The sequence below is a fragment of the Haliotis rufescens genome, unplaced genomic scaffold (genome assembly GCF_023055435.1).
Source record: "Haliotis rufescens isolate VD_foot unplaced genomic scaffold, xgHalRufe1.0.p SCAF_6, whole genome shotgun sequence".
Lineage (NCBI taxonomy): Eukaryota > Metazoa > Mollusca > Gastropoda > Lepetellida > Haliotidae > Haliotis > Haliotis rufescens.
The window spans coordinates 19,916,717-19,937,685 of record NW_025964334.1 but is presented as its reverse complement, the minus strand read 5'-3'; the positions used below and the strand labels follow the sequence as shown (position 1 = coordinate 19,937,685).

The window sequence follows — 20,969 nt, the reverse complement described above, 5'->3', positions numbered from 1 at the left end:
ATGTATGTAGCATACGCTATAAGTAAGCCAGTAGCATCTCCGACATTCATACCAAACAGTGACAGCAGAGATCAAGGAGAGACACAGTTCAGCGCCTGCACAGAACAACAGAAAATCATGAACTCCGCCAAAGTCTTGTTCCTGATCGCCATCAGTGAGTACATGTACATATCGGAGTTGTTACTTTGTGTATTGCTCAGAATATGTTGTGTAGAAGATGGCTTCCGTTGTCTTGCTTATTGTAGTAGAAACCCCCCTTCAGTCATCAACTGAACACAACTTTATCTTGCATTCAATATCATGGTATGTCCTTTATAAAATGGGAATCTGACAATAGGTGACATTCCGCAAACGTTGCATGTATATGTACCAGATCATGGATGATAAGGTTCTAGATCTAAGGAATTCTGTTGTTGCTTATACATTGAAAATGAGTATGTCGCAGCAACATAAGCATTTCTCCTGCAGGATAATCCAACGTGATATTTTACTTTAATTGTGTTTTATAACACTTGTCACACTCCATCATTATTCCTCAAATCTTTTTCAGGCATCGCATGTTCCTTTGCAAGTAACAAAAGAGGTAAGCATATTTACTCTGCTACATATTTGATCAAGTTAAAACTGAGCCGGCAAACGTATTTTTGTTTTATGTTAGCATTATGAACTGACACGTTTGTCAAACCGTTTTTGTGTCACAACTGCAAACTATTATAACGAACTGCTATGAAATTAAGCCAGTAGCTTTGTCTCGTTTTTTTCTATTGCTGTAGCCATGTTATTGATATCTTTGTAACTAGCTCTAATGTTTGGTATCTTTGTTACAGATGTTAGATCAGCATCCACATCTACATCAACGTCCTCGTCTACAGAGTCAGTAGGTTCGTAGCTAACAATGTTAACTTAGCCAGTGTCAGCTTGTCCTTCAACGGCACAGACGCGATTACGTTTGATCGTGGGACTACCGTTGACAGAATTTATTTTGGTTCCATAATACAAATAAGGATTTTAATAACTTTCTGCTTTCACATGGAAATACTTATCCAATATAGCTGTCAACGGAATCCATTTTTTCATTGCTTCTATCTCGGTGAAGAAAATCTATGGATTTGAATAAGTGTTTTATTATTCTTATCATTACTAGTCAAACATTCATAATTATGCATACTTATATTGTATTTATCTGGAACGGGTTTTTGTACAGCTTTGTAATGATCAAATCCCGACATATTTGGTTACGAGCAACAACCATGATGGTTGTTGACGCTACAGTCAACAATACCCCAACAATACCCCAGATATATATATATAATGGCGGCATGTTAATAACTGAATCTGACCAGACAAGTTATTGCTTGACACGGGACACAATGAGACGCTATGATCCAAGTCACTGAACATGACCTCCCGATCCATTCGATCAAACGTAGATAACAAGGAACCCATTCTACAACAAAACTCAAGAAAATGTTTGACACTGTCATGGATGTATTTTATATGTTCGTTCCAGGTCGTAGATCCACATCAACGTCAACATCAACGTCTTCGTCTACCGAGTCAGTAGGTTAGTAGCCGATAAAGTTTACTTTGTCAGTGTTAACTAGTCATGCAACAGACGAGTAACATTATTATTATTATGAAGATGACTAGTCAAATATTCGTCATAATGCGTACTTGTGGTGAATCTATCTGGAACTGGTTTTAGTGCAGTTTGAAAGATCAAATCCAGACACAGGCCATGGTTTGGCTCCCTAATGCCGACCCTAAATCTCCTGAAAGGAATTTTACTTTGTCAGTGTTAACTAGTCATGCAACAGACGAGTAGCATTATCAATTAAATCATGACTAGTCAAATACTCGTTATAATGCGTACTCATGGTGAATGTATCTGGAACGGGCTTTCGTACAGTTTAAATGATCAAGTCGATTACGGGGAACGATTCTGACAAAACACAGGCTAAAGAGTGACAGGGTCAATTTAGCTTAGCCCTCACCATGACTGTTGTTTAACGCCACAGTCAATAACATTCCAGCAACATGTATATAATGGCGACCTGTAAAGAAGTGAATCTGGTCCAGACAAGCTAGTGCTTGACACGGGACACAATGAGAGGCAATAAGCCAAGTCACCGACCACCTGATCCATTGAGTCAAACATAGACAAGAAGGAGGTGAGGCTGCTTGTACTAGTGCGGATTAATGTCTATTTTATAGTGCTAGCTCACTGAGATACCATGCCACAGTTTAACATGAGTACCCCACTCAGGCACAGTTTTCCGACTCCGATCCGACAAATCTTTGATTTGGCCTAATAATGCCGACCAAAGGCAGGGTAGCAACAAGTACACGTTTTTATGTTATGACGCCGCCGGGGATCGAACCCCAACCTTCCGCTCTCCCGGCGGACGCTCTACCACAAGATCATAGAGGCGGTAGACAACCACGAACCAACCAGCAACAAATATCCTGAAAGGAATTTTACATGAACGATTAGGTCTATTTAATGTCTGTTACAGGTCGTAGATCAGCATCAACATCAACATCAACATCAACATCATCGTCTTCATCTTCGTCTTCTGAAGGTAATTCGTTGTTAACCGATTGCGCATTGCCATCATACGTTATCATTGTTAACACAGAGACGCTGGAAATGATTGGGAGCTGTCAAAGCAAAGCGGGAGGCTCTTGCCCAATGTGATATTGCCAATTGCTCATGTGTTGATGATTGTACAGCAGACACTACATTTTATAGAACATGACTGCATGTGCAAATCAAGGACATCATGTAGTTCAACTGAGTTTGAAGTAAGGGGGAGAACTCATTAAATGAGGAAATGTTGGCGGGATAGTTCTTGTCTATACACATAATGTAATGAATCTCGTTCTCTCTATTTTTCTGAGCCGCGAAAAACGCAAAATTTCGGATGCGGCCTAAAACAATGATTAATCACTCATTCTGTGTTTTATGTCATTTCCTAACTAGGGATGTTACAGATGTAATAGATATGTATCTTGGAATAGTAATTTTATAACAAGTAATTGCCAGTTTACATCATGGAATAGTAATTTTATAACAAGTTTTTATACCAGTTTATATCATGTGATAGGAATTGTATAGCATGAATATGTTGTATTACAGGTTCTGGTGACCCTGGGCTACAAGGACTAATTGAAGGCTTCGGTAAGCATGAGCCTCTGGCCTCCGACGTGAATTAAATATTGTTTCATTTGTTTTCAAATTCTACCTCATATATTTTTTATCACAGCACAGTTTAATGGCACATGAACTCAGACTGAGTGAAGATACCCATAAAATCTTTACATGTGCCCTCGTTCGTTCGTATTTTATTTTATGATGCATCAGTTCAATGTTGTTACTTTTTCAGCCCAAGAATGCGTAGGAGGTAAGGTTCCCGACACCTTTCATCAATTAGAACTTTGTTTTTCCAAATCACCAGGGTAGGATACGGCGCCAAGTAACAATAAGATTAACATAAGATTTTTGACAGCTACAAAATTGTTCTCAAATTTGGTGAAAGAAAATGAATCCACTCAAAATGAGTAAACAGCTGTGAATGAAATATAAAACAATTATTTGTAAATAACACCTATTTCCAGTCTTGTTGACCCTTGTAATTAATGTGTTCACAATATAACATAGCTCAACCCACACTTAGAAGGCACACATAATGTTTGGCCCAATTGCCTCATCCACATCTTTCAAAACCGTTGGATCATGTGTCACTCTATATCAAGGACTGTTTCTCTCTTTTTACATAAGATGCCTGTGTCCCCTTGGACGGTTTAGCAGTCGAGGTCGATCCTCCTGTTATCGGTGAGTGTAAAGGTCCTGTTATAAAAGAAACGGAAAATACATCCTATTTTAATATGAAAATCATTGAACATTTGACTCAGATATAAACAAAATGCAACCTACCTTGCTACAAAATCAGTAAAACAATTGTTACAGTTTAATATAGAACACAGAAGAATATCATATAGAATCTTGTAACTGTGATTGCACTTTATTAGTGAACCAAACGTTTTATTTTGAATTACTTAGTTTACGAAATTGCTAACATATAGTTTTACAAATTGAGATAAAAGTAGATGTTTTAGATGGGCCTTTTATTAATTCAAGTTAGAATGAAAACAAATAAGATTATATGAAGCAATTAAATCCTTTGACTCCTGATTCAATGTCACTTTCAATTTCTTTTGTTTTCATCTCAACGTACAATTCCATTTATATATTACATAAAAGAAGTCTTACCAGTTGTGACATAGGTATTTGGACCACCACAATAGCCTAAAACCAAGTTGTTAATAATGGCCTCAGTATAATGTTTTATCATTGTATTGTTTTAGATGCTGGCGAGCCTGCTCAGTAACCTTACTGAATGTTTGAAGCATGGTCCTTTTGAACACCCGGTACTCCAGTCTGGTGTTACCGGTGAACTATTACACTGTTCAAGAGCGTGACCACGTTTGAGTTGACCACACTGGAGTAGAGATAGTAATGTACGTTCACGTATAGACAGAATGTACATGGCGCTCGTCTGACAGATGGACAAGCGCAAAATGAATGTAAAGTGTGATTGGGACAACATGAGTGTGTATCATGGTCCAAGAATAAAATCGATGTCAAACATGTTTTATATGTTGTTGTCTGTTAACAAAACGATTGATTGAGTTAAAAAATGGGATTTTCAGGCTGTAGTCAGTAACACCAAGCACCTTCAATAGGTACCAGAGTATTAATACAATATATGTGATATCTAATGTATAGAAACGTAAAAGCAAGGTTTCCAGATAATAAAATGTCATTATGACATGATGTCATTCATAATGAGGAGTTATAAATAATTATGCTTTATTTATATCGGAAAAGATATAAAACGACAAATAGAAGCTGCTGACTCAACGCACTCAGCAAGTTTCCAGCGATAGGACGGCGACCTGCACAGAATTGAGTCTGGACCAGACAATCTAGTGATCGATATTATGAGCAACGATCCACGCTGGCAGGTTAAGAGGACACGCCATCAAACATGCCTCTTATGACCAACAGTGGTTGCTGGAGACGAACAGTAATCCGAGGTGTGTTATTATGAAGTATTTCATAAAGAAAACTCATGTGTCTTTTCCCGCATGCTGGGAATACTCGGTGGTTTTCCAATTTGCAGTGTTGATATAAAAGTAATTACCAAGCGCTGCTTAACCCACAACGACACATACATTATCGATGAAATTTGAATTCAGCAATATGATCGCTTTTGTCCAGTTGGCTTTCGTCGAGTCTGAACCAGCAACCAGTTACTGAAGGCATACACCGCCTGGACACGAAAGTACATAGTCTTGTCAAAGATCCTGGATTATGTATACCAATGGTTGAAAGCATGAGCAACGACCATCGGCCTTCGATGACACGACCAGTTAGGTCACTCATTGTGACCAGCCGACTCATACTTGACGGCTATTAAGACAAGCATTGGATGCTGACGTATTCTACCCAGACACTACAAACGTTCCGCTTGCAGAGTGTAATGGGTATCAACTGTACCATCTGTTGACATGTCAGGTCAGTTGATGCAGTGTTGGATCATGGGTATTTTGGGTAGCCAGTCCCGGCACAAAGTAAGAAGTACATCAAACCTGCAAGTGGTCGGACAGAGACGTGGTCGTCGAGTAATGTGTACAAGTGTACAAACAATAAATTATTTCTTACATTATTTACTTCAACCTTTCTACTCCGCTTATAGGTTATACAATTGTCATTGCTAAGGTGTCACTTAGAACGGTCAGTAGTTTAGTTATATCACATCATGTTTGCTTCAAGTGGGATTTGTTTGTTTGTTGTTTAACGCCGCACTCAGCAATATTCCACCTTTATGACGGCGGTCTGTAAATAATCGACTCTGGACCAGACAATCCAGTAATTGACAACATGAGCATCGATCCACGCAATTGGGATCGATGACATGTATCAACCAAGACAGCGTACCTGATGTTTCTGGATAACCGCATCCGTTGTCATTCAAGATGTATGTGTTATTGACGTTCAGTACAGTAAATATCCGAATTAACGCACCATGTGTCAGTCAATATGTATTATATGGACGTTCAACACAGTAATCATCCGAATTAACGCACCATGTGTCAGTCAATATGTATTATATGGACGTTCAACACAGTAATCATCCGCATTAACGCACCATGTGTCAGTCAATATGTATTATATGGACATTCAACACAGTAATCATCCGAATTAACGCACCATGTGTCAGTCAATATGTATTATATGGACATTCAACACAGTGATCATCCGAATCAACGCACCATGTGTCAGTCAATATGTATTATATGGACGTTCAACACAGTAATCATCCGAATCAACGCACCATGTGTCAGTCAATATGTATTATATGGACGTTCAACACAGTAATCATCCGAATCAACGCACCATGTGTCAGTCAATATGTATTATATGGACATTCAACACAGTAATCATCCGAATCAACGCACCATGTGCCAGTCAATAATGTATTATATGGACATTCAACACAGTAATCATCCGAATCAACGCACCATGTGTCAGTCAATATGTATTATATGGACATTCAACACAGTAATCATCCGAATTAACGCACCGTGTGTCAGTCAAGATGTATTATATGGACGTTCAACACAGTAATCATCCGAATTAACGCACCATGTGTCAGTCAATATGTATTATATGGACATTCAACACAGTAATCATCCGAATAAACGCACCATGTGTCAGTCAATATGTATTATATGGACATTCAACACATTAATCATCCGAATCAACGCACCCTGTGTCAGTCAATATGTATTATATGGACGTTCAACACAGTAATCATCCGAATCAACGCACCATGTGTCAGTCAATATGTATTATATGGACATTCAACACAGTAATCATCCGAATCAACGCACCATGTGTCAGTCAATATGTATCATACGGACGTTCAACACAGTAATCATCCGATTTAACGCACCATGTGTCAGTCAATATGTATTATATGGATATTCAACACAGTAATCATCCGAATTAACGCACCATGTGTCAGTCAATATGTATTATATGGACGTTCAACACAGTAATCATCCGAATTAACGCACCATGTGTCAGTCAGTATGTATTATATGGACATTCAACACAGTAATCATCCGAATCAACGCACCATGTGTCAGTCAATATGTATCATACGGACGTTCAACACAGTAATCATCCGATTTAACGCACCATGTGTCAGTCAATATGTATTATATGGACATTCAACACAGTAATCATCCGAATTAACGCACCATGTGTCAGTCAAGATGTATTGATATAGACGTTCAACACAGTGATCCGAATTAACGCACCCTGTGTAATTAAAGATGTATTTATATGGGGCTTCAAAACATTAATTGTTCAAATTAACGCACCCTGTGTCAGTCAATATGTATTATATGGACATTCAACACAGTAATCATCCGAATCAACGCACCATGTGTCAGTCAATATGTATTATATGGACATTCAACACAGTAATCATCCGAATTAACGCACCATGTGTCAGTCAATATGTATTGATATGGACGTTCCACACAGTGATCCGAATTAAAGGAACCTGTGTAATTAAAGATGTATTTATATGGGGCTTCAATACATTAATTGTTAAAATTAACGCACCCTGTGTCAGTCAAGGTGTACTTGTTATTGACGTTCAACACAGTAATCATCCGAACTAACCCACCCTGTGTCAGTCAAGATGTATTTCCATCGACATTCCACACAGTAATAATCCGAATTAACGCATCCTGTGTCCGTCAAGATGTATTTATATGGAAATTCAACACGGTAACCGTCCGTAAAATGGGCGCTTTGGAGTAACGGCTTGCCCTGTATGTAAAGTATATATGCTCTCGAGAAAGTAAGAAACGCATTTTCCAACTTTACTCTATGCAATCTTTGGCCAAGCCAACACTTTATTGGAACCCATCATTCTCATTGTCATTGTTTCAAGAATTATATCATACAATAATATCAAGGTAAAATAAAAGAAACAGATCAGTACTGTTTACATTGCAATGCTCCAGCAATATCACGGTCTTTAACAACAAGAAGCAGCATCCATATAAAATGAAACCCCCTCACTCAGTGAACCCTGCTGTACTGACAGTTGGGTTGGGGGTGTTTTAGAATGATGAATGAGGCGTCCCAACAGACACTCGATTTGTTAACCCCGACGATTTAACTTTGATTTGAATCAGTTCACTGTTGGCCTGTAGCCGACAGAAAGAACGAGTGCGTGCGAGCGTGCGTGCGTGCGTGCGTGCGTGCGTGCGTGAGTGTGGTTTTACGCCCCTTTTAACAATATTCCAGCAATATCACGGCGGGGGACACCAGACATAGGCTTCACACAATGTACCCATGTGGGGAATCGAACCAGGGCCTTCGGCGTGATGAGCGAACACTTTAACCACGAGGCTGCCCTAGACTAAGATTATAACATTGTGACAGTTTTCCATAAACGTTTTCAGGAAGTGAATGCTTTTATTCAGTGAATACAATTATCTGGTGGACAAGCTATAGTGAGTGCACAACGATATGTTTTTACATAAGTTCTTCAAAGCTCGAGTTGTCAGTTCTGGGACACAAAGAAAATAAAGTTTCTTTTAACTTTAAATGGGCTTTACTCTTATTCAAACACTTTTGCATAAGCTTTTATTTCCAAACAGTAAAACCCAAAAACACATGCAATGAAAAGAAAGGTCCAGAAGTATCCTATTTGAAGGGAATCTAATCGTTCATGTAGTAGGTGTCATCAAAGGAAATTATGTACATATAAAAATGCTCATTTCAGATGAGTACCATGCATTGAAAACTCTAACTCTGTCATAAACTGATAGCTACTTCGTATGTACGCATGTGATCTCTTTGTTGAAGAATTTGCGAATTTTAGGAGTTTACATGCGTCCTGTGGATAGTTTGTTGTCACTCTGAATCTTTACGCATAGATCTAAATATGAAAGAGATGAGGCGGTTTCTCTGGTCTCTCTTGTTTGTAGCTCAGGTCAGTAAATCAGTGGAAGGGAATTGGTCAGTTGACCAACGCTATCAGATCATTGATATAGCAATGCCTGAAGTCAAACTTCTGGACCAATTTCCCCTGATTTTAATTCTGCCAAATCCTTCTGACTCATCGATTAAGAAACAAATAAGCAGGGACGGGTGCCCATTGGGATGCCTACGTGTGGCCTAAGTCAAATAATTTGAGAATTCCAGGACTTAACATGAGGAAAATATCTATAAAAGCCTTACGACAATACGTTAAAGTTAAACTCAACAAGAAGGCAAACATGGATGTCACCCATTCACACTGAAGGTAGCTTGGCACACTGATGTATATGTCCCTCTTGGCATTATGTAATAGATTATTATATATTTGTTCACATATAGTATAAATATAGTATGTATCTACGCACGTAAAAGACGTAAAAGTATGTAGATTTACGATCAGGTATAATGTATATGAGCTTGTGCATAATGTGATAATGTTCAAATGAACTATAAACTAGTATGTGCTCTTTCGTTTAACTTCATTTGTATCATATTTCACATCGTAAAATGACCATCATTGCGTGACAGTGACGGAGATGGCATAACAAACGAATATGTCCACACTCCTACAGGCAAACAATGCCCATCGGTCTTCAAATACTTAACATCTCATATTGTATATTGCATACTGTATAAGTAAGCCAGGGGTATATCCGACATTCATACCAAACAGTGCCAGCGCAGAACAAGGGGAGACACAGTTTAGCGCCAGTAAAGGTCAAAAAAGCATCATGAACACCGCCATCTTGGTCATCATCGCCATCGGTAAGTATAGGCACATTTCTGTATGAATTGTGTATGATATACTTTGTGTAATGAATCTCAGTCAAGGATCGATGTTCGTTTCACTTGGTGTGGAAACCTGCACGTACACGTAAGGAGTAGCTGTAGCAAAAACATGTTCGTGAACAGTCGTCTTTGTTGGCCCATTCTTCATCTTCAGGTGTTACCATCTTCATGTCTTCATTCTATGGGGGGCGGTCAGGTAGCCTAGTGGTTAAAGCGTTCGCTCGTCACGCCGAAGAACCGGGTTCGAATCCCGACATGGGTACAATGTGTGAAGCCCATTTCTGGTGTCCCCCGCCGTGATATTGCTGGAATATTGCTAAAAGCGGCGTAGAACCAAACTCACTCACTCACTCACTCATTCTATGGTCGGATTGTTTGAATGTGTTCCTTCAACTCCTTGTAAGTAGAAACATGTTTATTATCTACATCAGCTGAGCAATGGTCGAGCAGATATATCCTATTGCCTTGATTTCACTTAAGAGTTAAGAAATGACTTCACGCAGATATACTATGCCAAAAAAGTAGGGGATATTTTTGGGAAGGTGAAGCTTCAGGGAAATACACCAATGTCTGGCATGAAAATAAGTGATTTATGTGGCAAGAACATTTCCGAAAAAATCAAGCTCCCAAACTGAACATTGTGTTTCAAAACTGCACGTGCATCTGGCGGTATGCCCGATTTACAATAGTCAATCAGACTCGTCACCCATGACCGAAAGAATCGAGTTTGGAGACGTCCTAATGAGCGAGCTATGGACGTAAACGTCGAACAGCAGGATCGTTATGGGCGAGGGTCCATAATGGAATGGAGTGGTCACGATAACTGGCCGAACTGCACTCCTTATTGCCCATGAGTCACGTGTCAATACTATCGGGATAACATCACTGCACCACTCGTGGTGCCATTTGCATAACGTGTTGGGAAACGTTTCATCTTTCAAGATGATAATGCCAGGACTGCGACTCAATTCCTCTCACAACAAAACATCAATGTCATGCCATGCCCAGCACACAGTCCTGACGTTCCCCCATTGAACACATCTGGGATGGCATTGGCAGATGTGTACGTCAACGTCAAAATCTACGAACGAACTCGGTGCTGCTTTCACTTATGCGTGGAACAGCATGAGTCAAGCTGACACTCCTCGACAGTCGTGCATGTCTGGCCAACACATTTGGTCATACCCGATATGAGTTACGTTGGCGACAAAATGCACATCACATCAAGCATTAGATCCATTATATCTGATTGCCTACTCCCAATCAAATATGATCATATTTCCATTTGGCAATACCATATAGATCAGAAAATATGGCTTGATGATTGCCACTACCCCCTATTTGTTTGTCATAGTAATGTATTCTATAGTCTCAAGGCTTCCTAAGTTTAACTGAAGTGACACCGGGAAACTTAAGCTGAGAATTGATTAAAATGTTATCGAGATAGGCCACATATAGATATTTATCAGCATAGTAACAGAAACTGATATGTATTTAACAAACAGGAAACAAAATATCGTTGTGGTTTTATAAATTTGGGCAAGCGAATACTCAATGGTTAATGCTTAGAATATTTGTGTTGAAGGAGACGTTAGTTTCCTTTTAGTTTGTGCTGAATACACTATTGTCGGGAGAAAACCCCTTCCGGCAATAGCTGATACTGAGCAAATGTTGCATGTCCTTAGCCTTGTATATGGACCGGATTGTCGTTTATAGTGATCTAGAAAGGTGCAGTTCTGCTGTTTCTCATCCTTTGAAAATGAGTAAATCTCGACAACCGCGGAGTTTCCTGTGCAGGAGAACCAAAGGCGATATTTTCTTCCTTTTTGTTTTATCCCACGTGTCACATTCCATAATTGTTACCCAAATACTTTTCAGGCATCACATGTTCCTTTGCAAGTAACACAAGAGGTGAGCACATTTACTTTTCTGCTTATAATTATTTGTGCGTCAGGATATTTGTTCTCCTTGCATGTTTACATAATGAACTAGTAATATTTTGTCAGACCGTTCGTATCACAATTAAGAATTATTGAAATTCATTACTGTGGACTTAAGCTAATGATTGGTCCGTAGCTTTGTCTTTGTTTGTTTTTATCCGTCCTACTGATATATTTTAACGAGCTCTAATATGTTGTATCTCTGTTACAGATGTTCGATCAGCATCAACCTCAACCTCAACCTCAACCTCGACCTCGACCTCAACATCTTCAGAAGGTTCGTAGCTAAAAAGTTAATTTGACCACTTTTTACTAGTCCTGCAACGACACATGCATAGCATACACATGCATATATCAGGACGTGTCGGCATAATGTGGGAGGAAAGCCTGTACTGATGTAGGTCTCAGACGTTTACCACCTCGGTGAAACCCACGAACACGGGTATGGTGCTGACAAACCTAGAAAAATTATCGGGGCGGATCGTGATTCGAACCCACAATCATAGGTTTCTGGCGTGCCCAAGGGTCGCAAAACAGCACAGCGAATTGCGGCGCCTTAGACGACTGGGCCAACCCTGACCCCCCACCCCCATGACGGCCTGTAATAAATGAGTCGAGACCAGACATGCCACGGAACACAATGAGACGTCATTAGCAAAGTCACTGAATATGACCACTCAATTCATTTAGTCCAACATAGAATCCAAGGAACCGGTTCTACAACAAAATTCCTCAGTAAGTTTTACACTGTCATATATGTATTAAATATCTCAGTTCCAGATCGTAGATCAGCATCAACATCAACGTCAACAGAGTCAGAAGGTTCGTATTCAACAAAGTTAATTGGGCCAGTGTTTACTAGTCTTACAACGGCGCAGACGCAATCACCTTTGATCGTGGGTCTACAGTTGCCTAGCATTTACTTTGCTTTCATTGTGGAATAATGATGTTAATAACCATCTGCATAACGCACATGTGGATTCTAATCCAACTTCCAACATTGCTTGTATCGCAGTTAAGACAATGTATGGCCTTGAATACATGTGTTATTATATCATGGCTAGTCAAACACTCTTAATAATGCGTAGTTATAATGAATCTATCAAGAACGGGTTTCAGTACATCTCTTGAACTCTTGTTATACGGGAACAAATCTGACATAACACCGTTTAAAGGGTGACAGAATCAATATGGCTTACACACAGCTAACATTCTTCTCTAAAGCCATAGTCATGAATTAAGACATGGTATGGCCTTGAATACATGTGTTATTATATCATGGATAGTCAAACACTCTTAATAATGCGTGGTTATAATGAATCTATCAAGAGCGGGTTTCAGTACATCTCTTGAACTCTTGTTATACGGGAACACATCTGACAAAACACCGTTTAAAGGGTGACAAGGTCAATATGGCTTACACCCAGCTAACATTCTTCTCAAAAGCCACTGTCGTAAATAGTCCAGCAACATATATATCGTGACGTCCTCTTCAGAGCTGTGTGGAGACCAGACAAGCCAGTGCTTAACACGGAACATAATGAGATGGCATTAGCCAAGTCACCCAATTTAGTCCATATAATCCTGCAACAAAATTCCTCAAAAAAGTTTTATGTTATCATGCATGTATATATTAAATATGTTCATTCCAGGAGGTAGATCTGCATCAACATCAACCTCAACCTCTTCTTCTTCATCATCATCAGAAGGTAATTACCAATCAATCTTTACTTTTGTCAGTTAATAACTTATAACCCATCACCATCACCATCACCATCACCATCACCATCACCATCATATTTGATGTGGAGACGTTGGGTACGATTTGTTTCAAAGCAAGCTGGAATGATATTATATACTCACAGCCCAAAGAAACGTGAATACTATACATGTTGGTTAAGATATGAAGACTTACTCTTTTCAAGAGATATTAGATTGCTTCGATACACAAACAACCATACTGGTATGGTATGTGAACTGATGCTGATGAAGGCATCACGTGTGACATCAAAGATCCATGACTCGAGATGCACCATTTGTCTTGTGCAGGATTGGCGTGTAAAGTTTGGAAAACACGTGCACCATATCGTGATAAGAATAAAGTCACCTTGTGGTAACACTTGACTGATTGTTAGTTTTGTCATTAATTGGTACAGATTTGAAACATCTCTTCTTAACGTACATACTTCTGTGTATGTTTCTATGGTTCGCGTTTCTTTTGGCGGTGAGTATATATCATATCACATTTTAACGTTACATTAACGCAGACCGAATGAAGTTACTGTTAAAATCTTTCAATGTACCCTCGTTCGTTTGTATTTTGTTTTATGATGAATCAGTTCATGTTGTTATTTTTTCAGCCCAACCATGCGTAGCAGGTAAGATTCCCTTTCATCAAAAAGCACTTTGTTATTTTCAAAGCACCCCCTGGTGGAGGATTAAAAGTCCCAAGACTTGCAGACAATAAATGATTGCTTTTGTACATTGTGTGACAAATGCCAAAATTAACGGGAAAGAGTACGGTAGATGTTGGTGACGGTATCATAAATGTTACGGGGGTGAGAAAATGTTTGATCCCAGCTGTTATCCAAAGTCTGGCTGCCCTGTAGTTATGAATTGTTCCAACTGACAATAAATAACATAATCATTAAACGTAAGCACCACTACATAGATTGTTTGATCAAAGAACCTGGTATAAATGATATATCAAATAATGCCACACATTAGGCCAGTATGAGGAAGAAATCTGCCACAACCATAAATCAGTACAGTCAACTTTTGACTTGACTCTAAAACCTAAAGACATGTCCATTCCTCTTTTTGTACTGTATCACAAAGCTCTATAAAAATCCGTACAAAGAGAGATGAATTGCTGGGTCGAGGAAATGTACTACCAAATCCCTGTCTAAAAGACTGACCATAATCCTTAATGCAACCATTTCGTATCAGACTAAAAGATCTATTTAATGAGATTGGGATGATATCCCTCCAGTCAGGTGACGCTGTGTAACTTTGGATATATTGCCTTCCCAAAACTTTCACACCCCCAGCAGGCTGCCACATACAGCTGACTTCCATTAACGATTTGGAAACAGAAACAAGGAATATCAATAATTATCAACTAGTTCAGGTGAATTTAATGTAGCGTTTCTATTGAATCCCTACATTAAAGATATAATTTTAAAGCGTTTTACATTAAATAGAGCGATTTTAGGTTAACGCCACTACAGTAAACTACGGATATAACGAACTCAAAGGGACTACTATTTTTAGTTCGTTATAACCGTAGTTCGTTATAAGCATATATGCAGCATAACTACAGCAAATAGTCGGGACTAAAAAGTTAGTTCGTTATATCCGTCAGTTCGTTATAAGCGTGTTCGTTATAACCGTAGTTTACTGTATTAGTGAATTGGATTTTAATATCAGAAAAGTATTACTTCCCTGATCATAACCTAGACTGATCAGTTTCTATGTAATGATATTAAAATTGAAACGTCTAACATAACCTAGAACTTTGAAACAAAAATACTGAACAAACAAAATCCTTGCATTCAGAACAATGAACATATACCGAATTTTCAAGCAAATATTCGTAAACTAACGTGTAACGAACTTGTTCTTCATGCGATAACGGCGATAAACTAGAATATGAATATGTGCCCATCCACATACAGTAAACTACGGTAATAACGAACTCAAAGGGGCCACTAATTTTAGTTCGTTATAACTGTAGTTAGTTATAAGCATATTATAGCATATATACAACAGTGTCCGAGCCAAAAAATATAAGTTCGTAATATCCGATAGTTCGTTATAAGCGAGTTCGTTATAAACGTATTCAATGAATATCACTGAACTTTTCTCTCTTCAATATTAAGCTGCCTGTGTCGGTGTTGCTGTCGAAGACAATGGTGTTCTGGTCGATCCTCCAGCTATCGGTGAGTGCAGATATTACAAAACTCGCAGGGTTTTAATGTAACGTAATCATCGAGATGGAAAAAGTCAAGTAGACGCACACCCAAGCACACACACAAGCACGGACGCACGCACGCACGCACGCACGCATGCACGCACGCACGCACGCACGCAAGCACTCGCAAATACAATGGCATCAAACCATGTTTGACGGATTGATCAGGGGGGACGTCGCTCTGATTATGATGCTTCCTACCCATTCACCATATGTGTAAAGGTCGGAGACCTCCGTCACTTTGGCCTTTCTCCAGGATCAAGGTGCCACGATGAGGCTCACTCACTCATTCACTGACCTGTATGATAATATAAATGCAATTTTGTTCCCGTGTTTATTCCTTTACACCGTTTATACATTACAATACACTTACTTTCAGATCGCTCAGCGTCATGTTTGATTCATTTTGTTGTTTTAGGTGCTGGCCATGGAGAGCCTGCTCAGTAGCTATTCTGAATGCTGGAGTGTGGTCCTCGTGAACAAGCTGGGCACACTGTGGTTGTGTGAACAATGACACGCCATGTGTATCACGTAGAACACAGGCCTTAGATTTGACGGAATGTCATGTGTTCCACAGTTGAGCTCTCTAGTTGGGCAAAATTGAAAATTCATCAGAATCAGTAATGTCATGGATATAGGTGTATCTTTGAATTTCAAATCATTGTCATGACACCGATGTAATTTTCTGTACTAACATATCGTATATAGTAGAAACATTTGTTTATTAGAATATAAAAGAAACTGGACAAATACAAACGCAAACGCAAACGCCATCTGTACTGTATTGTGAGAGTGTATCATGTTTATTTCAATAAAGAGTCCGTTTGATATATATCTAGTATTTGTTCTATATTTAGGTAACCAGAATCCATGAATAGGGCAGTTCTTTATATTATTTTACCAAAACTGTCCTTGCCAAGAGTCTATCCGATCCTCAACTGTTTGAAGCTGGCTGTTTGTGTGTCTATCCCCTGGCTTACCTACCCATGATGGTCGTTTCAAGCCTACCTTGACTGCCTTCGTTGTCTAGAGGAGAGAGAGTTTGCTCAAAGAGTGGAAAGTCGGTGGTTCAATCCCGGTTCTCGCCATACAAACATACGTTAAAAGAAGGTATTTGTTATACTGCATGGCGCTCGGCATTAAGGGGATTAAACAAGGACTGGTCGGCTCGGTGTCGGTGTACAGTTTCTGAGCTAAGGTATCTAAGGAATCCTAGAAGGGACATTGTCGCGTTGTCGCATTGTCGCCCTAACAAAAACAAGCAAACGGTGTCCAAAGCAACCAAATCGTGACAACGCGACAATGAACGCGATTATGTCCCTTCTAGGATTCCATAGGCTTCCATGTAAAATGCAGCATGGCATCTCAGTGCACTGGCACTATGTATCCGGCATTGGTCCGGAATAACACAAGCAGTGACACATACACTCTGTCTCACGCTATCAGATATACTATTGTATACAACTCAAATTCACTCAAATGGATGTCTCCGATTGATGTGATTTGCAGTTTATTTACAGCATTGATTTATAAGGACTATCTAGTCATTTTCTCCGATTCCTCTGCTAATTAGGATTTTAAATTGTCAAATAATAGCACTGTTACTAAAACCTGGCAGTTTTAAATCATTGATTCGTCTTGCCAAAGATTTCACGTTTTTCACTCTGATCAAGTGATTGTCACATCAAATTCCAGCAGATATATAGTATTAATTGTAGTAGTTACTTACAAAACTTATCTCAGAACCTGATAACATCAAGACATGCTTTTTAACACTCAGAGACTGTTTACATATAATTTCCATTTTGAATAAAAGCCATTAAATGAAATATTTATTATATATTATATATTTATGATCAGGTTTTACAAACACGCTATAAACAAATCCAAAAACGCATTTAGCTCTATTGAATTATACACCCTTCACTTCGATTGCTGTTAATACTGACCCATTCAATAATTATTTTTCAATAAATGAGGTTAAGCAATAATGACGTTCTCGGAAGTCGTATATGTCACCTTAAGGTGAATCCACATAAGAAGAAGAAGAAGTTGCCCGACTCCCCATTGTTCTCGGTGCCTTAGCTTTGGTACCTCCAAATCTCACATTTGGAGAGTACCAAGGTTAGTTACCAGGAATAGAGCTAATTGGGAGTCTTCACATTCTCCGAAAACGTCTAGGTGGGTTTCCTTGAAGAAGTCCCATTCGCTGTCTGGTCTGCGTGTAGAGGGGGAAAGGACCCTGAGCTGATGATGAGCCTAACTAGCATGACTGTCCCAGGATCACCAAAACATTCTTTGTGCATTTTCTATTTTAATCTGTAACTACATGTACGAGAAGTAGTAGCACTTGTAGCAGCAGCAGCAGCAGTAATAGTAGTAGTAGTAGTAGTAGTAGTAGTAGTAGTAGTAGTAGTAGTATGCATGCACGTCGCTATATAAGTGCAATAATTTTGGACGCGACGTTAAACCCCAATTCACCTCACCTCTAAAGTGGAGACACATGTTTTTATATATTTAAGGCAGGTGAACATGTATGTTGGTTGAGACTCTTTAAGCATTTACACACGCACTTCTAGACACTGGACACCCAAACTGGGTTTGGGTCATTGTATCATGCTGGGATCGAACCCGGTCTACTGTGTGACGTGCGACTTAGGAACCACGAGGCTAAGAACAACCCATCATGATAACAATTGAGATCGGACCTTCATTCTGTCAACTGAAGATAACACATGTTCTGTCAGAGACTGACGAGTTATCACTGGAACGTTATCACGAGAGTGTTATCAGCCCTCAGCACCTTTGGTCGTGTTATCTTGTACTTAACACGTACCCTGACCTCTGAGTATCACAAAGTCACACGAAAGTTTGTAAAAAAACACTCACAACGTATTGTCACTCATGTTGAAGTTGGTATTGGTAATTTCCCCAAATCTTCGTGTGCTCAAAACATTATTTGAAATAAGGGTTTTTATGTACTTATTATAATTAATGTTCAATCATATTTTCAAATTGGTTTTACGAGTACGAAACTTCTATAGACGCCAGTAATTGAGATTAATTAATACTATCTGAACTGTATCATAGATGCGTTTTGATAATACAAACCTTTCATTAAAATATAAATTAAATTAAAGATTTTTTAAATCGCCTTCCAAGTTCTCAGCTTGACGAGCGAACCCTCGAAATACTGGACTACCCAGCTGTCAAGTTTCAGTAAGAGAAAAATGTCCTACTTTTTCTATCATTGTAACTTAACGTATGTGCAGCGTTGTACAGGGGAGGATGGTGGTGTGGAAAGTGTGTAGGTTTGCTTGTTTGTTGTTTAACGCCGCACTCAGCAATATTCCAGCTATATGAAGGCGGTCTGTAAATAATCGGGCCGTAGTAGTAGGGAGGTGAGGTGAGGTGAAATGGGGTTTAACGTCGCGTCCAAGATTATTGCACTTATATAGTGACGTGCATGCACGTGTGTGTGTTTGTGTGGCTGCTTGTACTAGTCCGGACTGATGCCGATTTATAGTGCTAGCTCACTGAGATACCATGCCGCAGTTTAACATGAATACCCCACTCAGACACAGTATACTGACTCCGAGCCGACCAGTCCTTGTTTTAGCCCCTTAATGCCGAGCGCCAGACAGGGTAACAATAAGTACCATCTTTTAACGTCTTTTGATATGACGCGGTCGGGGATCGAGCCCCGGACCTTCCGCTCTCCGGGCGGACGCTCTACCACTAGACCACGGAGGCGGTCTCGTAGTAGTAGTAGTAGTAGTAGTAGTAGTAGTAGTAGTTTGTTTGTTTGTTTGTTTGTTTGTTCATTTACGCTCTCTTTATCTCTCAGCAATATTCCAGCTATATGACGGCGGTCTGTAAATAATCGAGTCTGGACCAGACAATCCAGTGATTGACATCATGAGATTCAATCCACGCAATTGGGATACGATGCCATGCATCAACCAAGTCAGCGAGCCTGACTACCCGATCCCATACGTCGCCTCTTACGACAAGCATAGTCACCTTTTAGGGCAAGCATGGGTTGGCTGAAGACCTATTCTAACCCAGATCTTCACGGGTCAGTAGTAGTAGTAGTAGTAGTAGTAGTAGTAGCCCAACACACATACCCGAGTGGAATTCCCACCTTTGGTATGCGGACCACGACATGTCTAGAGGAATAGAACTCTGTACAGCGATTTGCGGCACTTCATACGTATTTTATTGCATACTGTATTCTTGAAATGACGTGAAAACTGACGGACTACGTCCACATTCCTGGGGAGACCCCTGTGAATTCCCGAGCACGAATAAATATAGTAGCGTTGTTTCTCATCATTTAGACCCTTTAATCTTATACTTGGCGTTTTAGCATACATTGTGATGAGAGTTTGATTGTTTTCCCCTTCAAGGATATCCTCGCTACAACCCACCCAAGAGAACAAAACGAAGAAAAGCACATCCAAACTATCGTGGTATCGACTCGATCCGCGTCTAGACTACAGTGACAGTCTACAGCAATATATGAATTTACCTTAGTATCTACTGTACACATCTTTCCAATCATCTTTTAATGATCAACCAATTCATCAGTGATGACTAACACTTGTAATAGCCACAGGTCCATTAACAACTTCGGAAATCACTCTCGTCACGTTTATCGTGTCGGCCATTTTGTCGTCTTGTACTTGTAAATGTATTACGACGCACAGTCATTGTGATTAATTTACTAGGGTTGTTCTAAACAGACCCTGACCCGTGAAGATCCAGGGTAGAATAGGTCTCCAGCAACCCATGCCTGCCCTAAAGGCGACTATGCTTGTCATAAGAGCCGACGAACAGGATCGGGTGGCCAGACTCGCTGACTTGGTTGATGCACGTCATCGATCCCAATTGTGTGGACCGATGCTCATGATGTCAATCACTGGATTGTCTGGTCCAGACTCAATTATTTACAGACCGCCGTCATATAACCGGAATCTATTCAAAAATAATCGCACACAATTGGTGATCATGGGGATGCCTACTTCTTGTCTACGTTTCCCATCCACAAATTTCAAATATAGATGTCATGCGTGTCGAAATCTCGTTTTTCAGTAAATTTCAGATGACATTTGTTTTTGAAATATTGTCCAGA

General features: G+C 39.6%; 1 protein-coding gene and 1 long non-coding RNA gene across 2 annotated transcripts; both read left to right on the top strand.

The window, feature by feature from the left end:
- LOC124113664 (zinc finger CCHC domain-containing protein 10-like) lies at positions 1 to 4,499 on the top strand. The gene is made up of 7 exons (XM_048386461.1): positions 1 to 154; positions 551 to 583; positions 2,517 to 2,582; positions 3,140 to 3,181; positions 3,387 to 3,404; positions 3,782 to 3,835; positions 4,369 to 4,499. The coding sequence occupies exons 1-7, from the start codon at positions 1 to 3 to the stop codon at positions 4,389 to 4,391; spliced, it is 390 nt and encodes a 129-aa protein (XP_048242418.1). The 3' UTR covers positions 4,392 to 4,499.
- A 5,308-nt stretch (positions 4,500 to 9,807) lies between these two features.
- LOC124113694 lies at positions 9,808 to 12,139 on the top strand. Its single transcript, XR_006857794.2, has 3 exons — positions 9,808 to 9,898; positions 11,801 to 11,833; positions 12,074 to 12,139. It is a non-coding gene; the product is annotated as an uncharacterized LOC124113694 (long non-coding RNA).
- The last annotated feature ends 8,830 nt before the right edge of the window (positions 12,140 to 20,969 follow it).

What these genes read in the sequence shown, in the direction of transcription:
- LOC124113664 (XM_048386461.1), top strand. Translation starts at nt 1, where the DNA reads ATGTATGTAGCATACGCTATAAGTAAGCCAGTAGCATCTCCGACATTC. An exon ending in CTTGTTCCTGATCGCCATCA is followed by an intron (nt 155 to 550) that starts GTGAGTACATGT and finishes AATCTTTTTCAG; the next exon opens with GCATCGCATGTTCCTTTGCA. An exon ending in GGTCGATCCTCCTGTTATCG is followed by an intron (nt 3,836 to 4,368) that starts GTGAGTGTAAAG and finishes GTATTGTTTTAG; the next exon opens with ATGCTGGCGAGCCTGCTCAG.